This window comes from Clupea harengus, chromosome 23 (assembly GCF_900700415.2).
Source record: "Clupea harengus chromosome 23, Ch_v2.0.2, whole genome shotgun sequence".
NCBI lineage: Eukaryota > Metazoa > Chordata > Actinopteri > Clupeiformes > Clupeidae > Clupea > Clupea harengus.
Window position 1 is genome coordinate 8,161,879 of NC_045174.1, and position 12,156 is coordinate 8,174,034.

A 12,156-nucleotide genomic window follows, 5' to 3' on the forward strand; every position below is an offset into this window, starting at 1 on the left:
ATACAGACTCCTATCTCCACGCCACCTGGTACTGCCAACCCGTTCACTCAGTTTGGACCACCGTTATTGAAACAATATCCACCATCCTGGAATGCAGAGTCCCCTTGTCTCCAACACTTTGCCTCCCAGGAGACACTTCAGAATTCCCCCTCCTGTCTCAACACAAAATCCCAGTACTCGTCTCTCTAGCTATCACTAAGAAAATAGTCTTCCAGAACTGGTTATCCAAAACATCCTGTCATCTCAAACACTGGTCCAATCTATTATCAGAATACATATCAACAAAAGAAATTCACGCTAGGAAGAATAACAACATATGTGCCTTTAAAGACATATGGAACCCTTTTATAACCTTTCTACAAATTCAGCCGCAGCATAAACCACGCACATCCCCTTCACCCTCCCACTTCTCCAGTTTCATCTCTTTCCCCCTTTTTCCCATCTCATTTGGCTATCATATGCATAATCAGACACACACACACAAACGCATATACACACATATACACCCTGAATTATACCTCTTCTCTTTTTCTCTCTCCAGCTTTACTCTCCCTTTGTTCACATACACCCATGTGCAGTCCTCAACACAATCCCCATCAATGCAGGCACATCTCAAATAGATCTCCCCCACCAATTCCTTCTCTTCCCCTGTCAACTCTTAGCTTTCCCATTACCATGGGCTGGTAAAGTATACAATAATCCTACCGCAACTGTATAATGTCTTGTGTATTTGTCTACTGGTCTGTCCGCTTGCCTGTCTGTTGGTCTGTCTACTTGTCTGTCTACTTGTCTGTCTTTTGGTCTGTCTGTCTTTCTTTTTTTTTTTTCACACTGTACTGGTCTGTCTTTTTTTTTTTTTTTTTTTTTTTTTTTTAAATGTCTCACACTGTACTGGGGTGGGTGCTTTCGGAACGGCTTTAATTTAATTGTAACTACACTGGAATATAAATAAAGATGTCCTCCGAAGAGGGGGGGTGGTGGCGGGCCAATAATAATAAAAAAAAATAATAATTACGGATGTAACAGCTCTCTTGCCTCGTAGAGAATTTAAAATCCAGGGTGGGCAAATTTCCGATTCTGGGTCAGAAATATCATACACCCATATTGGTAAACAAATTGATGAGGCCATTGAAAATGGGATCACAGAGTCTGAGATTGTACGAGCTGTATTGAGGGTAACCAAAGGAGGTCTTTTTAAAGAGTACCTTACAAACAAAGATCATTTCACTGTAATTGAGCTGAAGAAGGTTCTTAGGACCCACATTCGGGATAAAAGTAGTAGAGAGTTGTTGCAGGAACTGAGTAATACCAAACAGCAAGACAGGGAAACCACACAACAGTTTGTGTATAGAATAATGGCCCTTAGGGAACGGTATTGCTTGCAGCAGAACAGAATGATATCGACTTTAGTTATGACAAGAAATTAGTGCAAGGGGTTTTCTTGCACACACTTTACCAGGGCGCTAGTGAAAAGAATAACAACATCCGGCATGACCTTAAACCATATCTCGCAATTCCCCTGGTCAGTGATTAAACCATCTTAGAACAGATAACCAGGTTGACAAGTGAAGAGGCGGAGAGGGCAAAGCGTTTCTTATCTTCCACAAAAGGTAGGCCAGTCACAGTCAGTGCTGCCCAGCATCCTGGTGATACAACGATTAGCTCCCCAGCACAGCCATCTATTGTATCTGAAGTTAGAGCGAATGCTGTGGCCATTACCGAACTGTCAGCCCTAGTGTCTGCATTGACTAAGAACCTGGAAAAATGTATCCCCTAGAAGCCTGACAGGTCAAATTTCCCCCCAATAGTACCAATAGTAGCTTCCACTGTGCAATCCCAGAGAACATCAAGGAATGGAAAATGTCAGGAATGCCAACAAAAGGGATAAGATTCCTGCAGCCACTGTTTTCGTTGTGGACAGAGTGGACACCGTGCTGTAGGGTGCTTGAACAGGTCAGGGTCGGGAAATGGGAGGAGGTCATGGGAGAGGGACGGCCCTTCTTGATTGTAGCTCTGCCAACACGGACAGCTCAACCATCTTACAAACCTCTCTCAAAACCCCTTATGTTAAACGGACAGCCCAGCTCATTGGAGGAAAATGTTTTGTATTATGCTGTATTAATGGGGTGAAAACTGAGATGCTGTTAGATACAGGGGCCCAAGTGAGTGTTGTGGGCAGGGAGTGGGTGATGAAGAACTTGCCATATACAGATATCAAACCTCTAGAGACTCTACTCTCTGAACCTCTTCATGTTACTGCAGCCAATGGCTCTAGCATTCCATTTGATGGCTGGATTGATGCTCATTTAGATATCCTTACTTCTAGTCAGGATAAAGCATCCATTCAAGTCCCTTTCCTCGTTGCACAGAGCAACCTCAACTATCCCCTGCTTGGAGTCAATGTCATTGTGGAGCTTATTCGGGAAAACATTGCAGGCCCTCTCAATTTGAGTGTTCTCTTAAGTGAAGCTTTAAACTTAAAGGTTGACACTGCAAAAACAATTGTTTCTGTTGTCCAAGAGGAACCAGTGGAGGAAAGGTCACAGGGCTGCCTCCTCATGACAGGAAAGAGAGGCCTCATCATTCCAGCTGGCCAAGTGTGGGAGGTGAGGTGCAAGGTGTGAAATTGTCTTGAGGAAAGAACAATGGGCCTCATTCTCGAACGCAGTTAAGAAGAATTTAAGAAGGAATTTCTTCTGAATTGGATTTAGGAAAACATTTGACATTCATGAAAGTTTTCTCCTCTGGGATTTGTTCTGAACTTCAGAAGACTTTCCGAACTCGAAATAGCAGTCGTCACTTGGACAGAGTTTTCTCAAATGCGATTCCTTAAAAAACCACAAGATGGCCCCGTGGGAAGTGTTAATGAATTTGTGAGAAATCGTTGGTGATTGCGTTCACATCAACTCTACAGACATCCTCGGATTAAAATAATTATAATAATAATAATTACGAGAATATTTGTATCATTAACAATTGCGTTTCACATGTATAGTCATGATTCTACGAGGCACCGTGATGTCATAAAATAAATAAAAGGACTACACCAGAAAGCTGCGCTCGACTAGTGAGCGTTGTTTGGCACTGCCGTCTGTGCAAGTACTGCAATCCAGAATTTTCATTTGTAGTTCCACATTGGTGGAACGAACTGCCTAGCACTACGAGAGCGTCCCTCTACCTTTTAGAAGCTTTTGAAGACCCAACTCTTCAGAGAGCACCTCCCTTCCTAACTGGCACTTCGACTAGTGCTTAACTTGCACTTACAGCAGTTACATTCCTGCACTTCGTTTTTATGTAAAGTAGTATTTATTGTTACACTAGGTCTCTATTGCTAGTAGCTTGACTGTTCTCTCCCTTGTACGTCGCTTTGGACAAAATCACGTTGATATAGCTATAATGGAATAGAATGGACACATCTACATCCTGCAACGGTCCACCTCTGCACCGTTGAAGTTAGATCTGCGTTTACTCGACGGTGCTCGCTTTCTGCTTTGACATGACTCGTTTAAGAGTTGCTTTCGTGTAGATTCGGTTGATTCCGACTGCACAAGTCACTACGGTTGCGTGCCCTTATAAGGAGCTGGCGGGGCGTGTATGTATGCAAATTCAGGAGCACGAGAACGCGCTTTCAATTTAAGAAAACTCTTCCAGTGGAGCACAGCTCAGAACACTTCTGCTGCGTAGGAACACATTTTCAAGCGTTCATGAATTTGTCGGATGTGTTTTTCTTACGTTGTTTCTCCGAAGCCCGTAAGAAACATTTCAGAAGAAACTTCAGAAAATGTTCGAGAATGAGGCCCAATGTGTTTTGAGCCTGCCATAGAAACAACTTTGCCCGAGGGACTAGAACTGTTCCCAGCCATCATGGAATAGCAGGGTGCTTATGCAAAGCATGTAACCATCCCTATCCAAAATTCAACTCAGCATGATGTATTTCTCCCCCAGCGGGCAGTGTTGGGCCATCTAGAGAACGCCTGCACCATTCTCCCTGTGTTGACCCCGCAGCAGAATCAAGGCATTCCCCTCAAAGTGACCTCAGCTACTGCCCAGCCCAGAGTACATGAGAAGTGGAACCCTCCAGTGGACCTATCCCATTTAAGTGCAGAGGAACAAGAGACAGGCAAATGTTGTATGAGGTGTCAGATGTGTTCTCTACAGGAGAGGGTGACATTGGGTGCGTTCCGTCTTTACAGCTGAAGATTCATCTTAAGGATGACACCCCAGTAGCGCCCATACCAAAACCTCTTTACACTGAAGTAAAGGCCTATGTGCAAAACCTCTTAGAGCGAAGGTGGATTAAAAAGTCCCATTCTTCATATTCATCCCCTGTTGTTTGTGTTAGAAAAAAAGACTCCAGTTTGCGCCTCTGTGTGGATTTCCGAGAACTTAATCGCAAGACCATTCCTGACCGGCACCCCTTACCCCGTATCCAATACCTCCTTGACAACTTAGGGGGGCAGTCTTGGTTCTCCCTTCTGGATCAGGGAAGTGCATATCATCGGGGATTTGTGGATGAGGGGTCACAACACTGCACTGCTTTCAGCACGCCATGGGGGCTTTATGAATGAATCAGGCTTCCATTTGGGTTAAGTAATTGCCCAGCTGTTTTCCAGAGGTGCATGTCCGTTCTTGAGGGTCTACGAGATGATACTTGCTCTCCGTACCTTGATGATGTCCTTTGCTATTCTAAAACCTTCTTAAGACATGTGGAAGATGTTCAGAGAGTGCTGTGTCAGCTGAGAGCCAGTGGAATCAAACTGCGACCCAATAAGTGCGACTTCAAACGGCAAGTTCGTTATGTGGGCCGACTGGTGTCTGGGGAAGGCGTCCAAATAGACCCCAAGGATTTGGAGGCAGTAACTCAGTTCAAGAGCAAGACTCGGAAAGGCACAGGGTGCTTGTGAGTGACCGGCGCGGCCATCCCACGATTAGGGATGTGGACTTGGAGATGGTGGTTAAAAGAATTGCCGGAACAGTGGTTTACGTTTCCAATTCAACAATATTTATTTTCTTTCCAGGTTCTGGATTTAGCAAAAGTATGAATAAGCACAAACAAAATACTTCAGACAAAAACAAACTTCAATAGCAAAATGCAGCGTAACAGTGTTACCTTCTAGAACAACTCCTCACAACAGGAAAGCTGTCCTTCTACCTCCACTCTCTGAATGGCACTGAGCTAGCCTCTTAAGAAGGCCTAGCTATTGCCACTTATTGGCCTAATAGGGCCAACCCATGAATATGGGTAAGCAAAGCACATTGGGCATATTATTAACAAACCCATTCATTCAGGCATTATACATTCAAATAACATGTCTCCATATAATCACTCAAACACCATTTAACCCAATAGCAAATCACCCTACAATGCATAGTTATTACCTAAATGAAATGTGAACACGACAAACACCCCTGTGACAATGCCCCGCTCCCTCCACTAGTGACACAATGTAAAAGTGTTATCCCAGCGCGAGCGCGCTTTCGCGTTGGGACCAGTATGTGGAAGCGTGAGAACCAGGAAGTGTGAGTAAATGTATGTTAACCAGTTTATGGACGTCATTGCAATGCAAATGGATGAGAATGTGGGTACCCAGTATGTATATCAGTATAATTGAACAACAGCAGGTGTATGCAAATATTATGTATGAGTGCTGTATATCGCGGCAGACCAAACAATACACCACTTCGCGGTAAACACCCGACACCATTACAATCTCACATCGTGAAACAAACAAACACCACAAACCCACAAAACACCCCACAACACTCTCAACAATGTTCAGGGTTCACATATTATGTGACCTGCGGGAAGATGCTGTGTAATGGTGGCTGCGTGCGTGTGTGTGTGAGAATGAATGAAGTCACCGTCTCTTACTCCCGCATTTCGCGGTAAAGTAAATAAACAGTCCGGAATGTTCGTAACAGTGAGAAGAAATGTTCAGCTTCTCACAGTGCTTTTGCTAGGCTACACTCCATCTGGAAGTCTAAGCAATACAGCTTAAGAACAAAGGTCCGACTCTACAACAGTAACGTAAAATCTGTGTTGTTGTACGGCTCGGAGTGCTGGCGAGTAACATCTCACGACATGAAAAAAGTCGAAGCCTTCCATAATGGATGCCTCAGGAAACTGTCGAATCTTCTGGCCTGAGAAAATATCCAATGCACATCTATACAAGAAGATTAAGTGCAACAGTGTGGTGCTAGAGATCAAACGCCGCCGATTCAAATGGCTCGGACACGTTCTCAGGATGGACCAGGACCGCATCCCCAAGATCGCCCTACGATGGACTCCACCTGGGAAAAGGAAGCAAGGCCGGCCCAAGAACACCTGGCGGCGAACGGTGACAGCGGAGCTGAAGGAGATGAACCTAACCTGGGGCGAGGCACAGCATGTGGCACAAGACAGGTCCAGATGGAGGCAGATCGTCGAAGCCTTATGTCCCATTACGGACGAAGAGGATTAAGATAAGAACTCAGTTCAAGGAGAGAAGGCCGACAACAGTAGGGGAAGTAAGAGCACTCCTGGGCTTTCTGAGCTATTACCGTTCTTTTACTCAAGACTTTTCCCGTGTGGCCAGACCTCTGTTTGAACTTCTGCAGAATATGGAGCGGGGCTCAGGAGTAAGCATTGCTCAGTCAGAAAAAAAGAAATCCAGCAAACAATTGCCATCAAGAACACCGGTCAGGTGGACTGAGGAAAATAGTGCTGTTGTGGGCCGGATTGTCACCGTGCTGACTAATCCACCAATTTTGGCTTACCCTGACTTCAACCTGCCCTTTGTTCTCCATACCGATGCATCGAATGAAGGGCTTGGTGCTGTCCTTTATCAACATCAACAGGGCAAGTTACGGGTGATTGCTTATGGGTCCAAATCACTCAGGAAAACTTGAATTCCTTGCCTTAAAATGGGCCATTTGTGACAAATTTCGGGGCTATCTCTATTATGCCCCTGAGTTTACTGTCTACACAGATAATAACCCCCTTACTTATATCCTGAGCACAGCCCGATTAAATGCAGCTGGGCACCGTTGGGTGGGCGAGCTGGCCGACTTTAACTTTGATATAAAGTATCGCCCTGGTAAGAATAACATTGATGCTGCCACACTTTCTCGTTTCCCTGTCTCACTTACTCAGCACATTGGGAAGTATACAGAAGTTTTGTCTCCAGAGGTGGTAACAGCAGTGTGGCAGGGGAGTATGGTGGCGAAAGAGAAGGATGTGCCATGGATTGCTGTTCTGCAGCTGACCGCTGACAATGAACAGGAACCCCCAAATTCAATGATCATTCCACCCGAGGATGTAAGAGGTGCACAGCATGAGGACAAGGCAATTGAGGAAGTCATGAAGTTCAAAAGCAGAGGGAAAAATCCCACCAAGACGGACAGAGAGAGTGTGTCCAGTGAAGCCCGAAGATTGATGGGGGAGTGGAGCAGGCTCTTCATACAAAATGGGGTGTTGTACCGACAAGCTGGACCGCATAAGCAGCTGGTTGTTCCAACAAAATTCAGGTCCCTTGTTCTAAAATATCTGCATGATGACATGGGCCATGTGGGTGTTGAGAAGGTCCTTAATCTGATGTGAGAAAGATTCTATTGGCCATATATGCAGAGGGAGGTGGAGGATTATGTCCTGAGAAGGTGTGCATGCATTCAGCAAAAACAAAAGACTTATTTAGCATTATCCAACCTGTCAAAACTAAACGTAATGGACTGGTAATTATAAGCCAAACAGATCAATGCTAAAACACAACACACTCATATACTACCATCTCTGCACTTTAAACAACAAATCCAGAAATGGTTTGCCCAAGAATTTCAGTCAGTCAGTGGGTAAAAGACTTAAGGACTGTAACACCATCTTGAAATGTGTCCAGGGCCCAAGGACTGTTTTGTTGGGGACGGAGAGTCATACCGAGGCTTTGTGAGTGAGACTGTGGACAAACACGAGTGTCTGCCCTGGAACTCTCACCTTATCCCCGGTTCTGGTGGTAACTCTAAGGACAGTGTTGATGGACTGGGACCTCACAGCTACTGCAGGTCTGCAGCCAGATTTTGTGTGTGTGTGTGTGTGCAAGTGCGTGTTTGTGTGTAAGTGACTGTGCGTGTGTGTGTGTGTGTGCTCTTGTGCTTGTGTGTATGTGGTGTGTGTGCAAGATGTACGTGTGTGTGTGTGTGTGTGTGTAGGTTTAAAAGGGACGGGTGTATGATAATGTGCACCTCTTCTCATGCAGAAATCCTGATGGAGAGAACGCTCCTTGGTGCTTCATCAAAGTGAATAACAAGCTTCGCTGGGAGTACTGCGATGTCAAAGAGTGCACAGGTACACACACACCCACACACACACACTGTGTAAATACATGACAAGCAGCTTCTATTGATTGAATAAAGGATTGTTGATGAAATCAATGAGTTGTGCAAAGATCAAACCTCTGTAACAGCTTGGTTTATATACCTTAGCTGTCAATGAGACATTTTTCAATGTATGTATTATACATTGATCTCAGTAAAATGCAGTGTTAGATAGTCTTCAGCTTTTTCTTAAAACATTTCAGAAGCTCTCTCTCATCTCTTCTTCTCCAAACAGATCAATGCTAAAACACAACACACTCATATACTACCATCTCTGCACTTTAAACAACAAATCCAGAAATGGTTTGCCCAAGAATTTCAGTCAGTTAGTGGGTAAAAGACTTAAGGACTGTAACACCATCTTGAAATGTGTCCAGGGCCCAAGGACTGTTTTGTTGGGGACGGAGAGTCATACCGAGGCTTTGTGAGTGAGACTGTGGACAAACACGAGTGTCTACCCTGGAACTCTCACCTTATCCCCGGTTCTGGTGGTAACTCTAAGGACAGTGTTGATGGACTGGGACCTCACAGCTACTGCAGGTCTGCAGCCAGATTTTGTGTGCGTGTGTGTGTGCAAGTGCGTGTTTGTGTGTAAGTGACTGTGTGTGTGTGTGTGTGTGTGTGTGTGTGTGTGTGCTTGTGTGTATGTGGTGTGTGTGCAAGATGTACGTGTGTGTGTGTGTGTGTGTGGGTTTAAAAGGGACGGGTGTATGATAATGTGCACCTCTTCTCATGCAGAAATCCTGATGGAGAGAACGCTCCTTGGTGCTTCGTCAAAGTGAATAACAAGCTTCGCTGGGAGTACTGCGATGTCAAAGAGTGCACAGGTACACACACACCCACACACACACACTGTGTAAATACATGACAAGCAGCTTCTATTGATTGAATAAAGGATTGTTGATGAAATCAATGAGTTGTGCAAAGATCAAACCTCTGTAACAGCTTAGTTTATATACCTTAGCAGTCAATGAGACATTTTTCAATGTATGTATTATACATTGATCTCAGTAAAATGCAGTGTTAGATACAGTCTTCAGCTTTTTCTTAAAACATTTCAGAAGCTCTCTCTCATCTCTTCTTCTCTTTCACTCTTCTCCTCACTAAATCCGTCCCACCATCCCAGTCATCCGACCCTCCCACACCAACCCTCCCAGCCGACTCCCCACTGACCCTCCCAGCACCAAGGCTCCCCCGAGTCAGGAGTTTTCCCAATGTGGGAAGCCCGAGCCTGGCCGCATGATTTCCAGGATCTTTGAAGGGAAGAAGGCCAAGCCAGCCGCCCACCCTTGGCAGGTTTCCCTGCAGGTCAGGCCCCCAGGCTCATCAAAGGCCCACAGACACAGCTGTGGAGGCATCCTGATTGGGTCCTGCTGGGTTCTCACTGCTGCGCACTGCATGTAAGTGAAGCCTCCCACCAGCTCTCTCTCTCTCTCAATGGGCCTGTTAATGCTTTGCTTGCTCAGCATGAAACTGCATGGGTGTCTGTGGCTTCAGTACAGGGTAGTGTACCCATACAAGTGATGAATAGCCTATTCATCAAAACATTTCTAGCAATTATCCAGTTTGTGATTCTAATCCAATATGCTTTTCATCAATTTTAGCGAATTGCTCCTCACAGTACTCTAGCGGTCCATTCTGTGTGTGCACTCAAAAAAAACACTGGTGTTTGTACACCGTTCCAGCTCTGAAAATGTGGAAACAAACAAAGTGGCTAAGGCCAGTCCCCAAATCCTTCAGGAGTACATAGAGGGAGGGGTATTATTATTTCACCAGAATCACAGACTGTACCTTTAAAAACATTCTTACTGTATCGTCAGTGATATTGAGTAAAATGAGAAACATCAGTTTGGATCTTTCACCAGGATTGAGATAAGAACAAGGGCATCTTTCTCATTCCTCTCATGTCTGTCGTTAGTAACCCGATGGAGGAGATGCAGGTGGAGTTGGGTGGCGTCACCCTGCACAAGAAAGAGGACTTTGAGCAGATCATCGCCGTGGAGAAGGCCCTCATCCACGAGAAGTACAGAGAGAGCCCTGATGCCCTTCATAACGACGTGGGTGAGTCATGCTGGAGAATGAGCATGAACGCAACCATGGCGACAGACGTAACAGATACAATACAACAGACATGAGTACCAGAGATCTAGACACGAGTATTCAGAGATTAAGTACTCCCATCTCACAAGAATGCCTTGGAACATGAATATGTTCAGAAGAGATAGCTGTGGTAGTTGTGAGTTTTCCCTCATGATTTAAGTATAACAACTCTCTGCCAAGTCTGCCATGTCTCACTGTTTCTGGTTGAATTGCAGCTCTGCTGAAACTGAAGGGTTCAAAGGGCCAGTGCGCCAGAGAGACCAGGTTTGTAAAGACAGCCTGCCTGCCCACCGGCCCCCTCGCAGACTCCACCGAGTGCTCCATATCAGGATGGGGGAAGACCGAGACAGGCAAGGGAACACTCCTCACCCACTCACCAGAAGCACACAAACTTAAACAATACAAACCTGTGGACAATTGCCATCATCACATTACATACCTTCCTTGCACAAAATCGGTTAAACAGCCCCTTTTTCTATTGCAAATGTATTGCATGTATTAATGAATTGCATTCATTAATGAATTGGCAGTGCATTAATTGAACATGACATATAATGCCACCCTCTCACTTTTATCTCTCTTGAACAGAGCATTCCAGCTCCCAGCTGCTGACAGCCAAGGTGCGTCTGATCTCCCAGCAGCGCTGCACAGATCCTGATGTCTATGGCGCCAGGCTGGACGACAACATGATCTGTGCTGGGAGCATGCAAGGAGGGATAGACTCGTGCCAGGTATGTGTGTGTGTGTGTGATGGAAAGAGAGAGGGGGGGGGGGGGGGGGAGAGAGAGACAGAGTTTGTCTTTATGTAGGCGTCTTAACTCGCGTTCCGAACATGACTGAGATTATTTGTGAAAGCATACTAATACCATGGGGAAAGTGTCTATTACTAGATACATACTACCAACTGGAGTGAACTGGGATTGTTTTTCTGGGTCCTTTTAACATGTGTTTGCATTTCAAGAATTTCCCAACTTGTAGGGCAAGGTTTTTCTGTTTTTGGACACATTGAGTGTTCATTTTGATTGAGGAAAGGAATCTCAAAGTCCAAGTGGCCCTGTGGTTCTGTTGGCAGGGTGATTCTGGTGGTCCTCTCGTGTGCGAGAAGAATGGGACCCACTATGTGTACGGCGTAGTGAGCTGGGGGGACAGCTGTGGTGTCGAGAACAAGCCTGGAGTCTACGTCCGAGTCACCCACTTCATCGACTGGATCGCAACTAAATTATTGACAGACTTGTAGTGGCACAGATCAATGGGTGTGTCTGTGTGCACATGTAAGTGTGTGTGTGTGTGTGCACATTGCAGCAGGGTTGCTGAAGCAGTTGCAGTTGAAAAGCATTTATTTTCCTTTTGAAAGTTATAACCAAACATTTTCACTTTTGTCAAACACCATGGCCTATTGGCTGAGTTTCTATATCATAAAGCTGAACCGGTCAGTCATCCACGTAAAAATCACATACAGTATGTCTTCAAACACAAGGCCATCCGTTTAAAAACTGCCACAAGGGGGCGCTAGACACTTTGCCAGAGCACAAGGCTGTGGTGTCTGAGACCACAATGATCGTCTTGCCTAAAGCCTACTCTTTGTTAAAGAACACAATTACGTATTGTTGAGTCTCACTTTACAAGTACTTCCTATCATTCCAAATTTAAAAAAAAATGTTTGAGGAGCGACTGTCTTCATTTTTCTTAGCAGCTACTGTCACACTTGTG

At 45.2% G+C, this 12,156-nt stretch overlaps 1 protein-coding gene across 7 annotated transcripts in view; it reads left to right on the forward strand.

Annotated features, from left to right (window-relative positions):
• Positions 1-12,114, forward strand: part of LOC105888863 (hyaluronan-binding protein 2) — a 43,728-nt gene extending 31,614 nt beyond the window's left edge. For 6 of the 7 annotated variants that reach the window (XM_031560538.2, XM_031560542.2, XM_042703293.1 and 3 more), the window contains 9 exons: positions 7,872-8,034; positions 8,229-8,317; positions 8,724-8,886; positions 9,085-9,173; positions 9,473-9,746; positions 10,265-10,407; positions 10,662-10,796; positions 11,035-11,177; positions 11,519-12,114. In XM_031560538.2, the coding sequence (XP_031416398.1) occupies positions 7,872-8,034; positions 8,229-8,317; positions 8,724-8,886; positions 9,085-9,173; positions 9,473-9,746; positions 10,265-10,407; positions 10,662-10,796; positions 11,035-11,177; positions 11,519-11,683 (1,364 nt within the window). In that variant the 3' untranslated portion in view covers positions 11,684-12,114. The remainder of the gene's footprint in view (positions 1-7,871; positions 8,035-8,228; positions 8,318-8,723; positions 8,887-9,084; positions 9,174-9,472; positions 9,747-10,264; positions 10,408-10,661; positions 10,797-11,034; positions 11,178-11,518) is intronic. The other variant, XM_031560543.2, reaches the window with a different exon arrangement.
• The last annotated feature ends 42 nt before the right edge of the window (positions 12,115-12,156 follow it).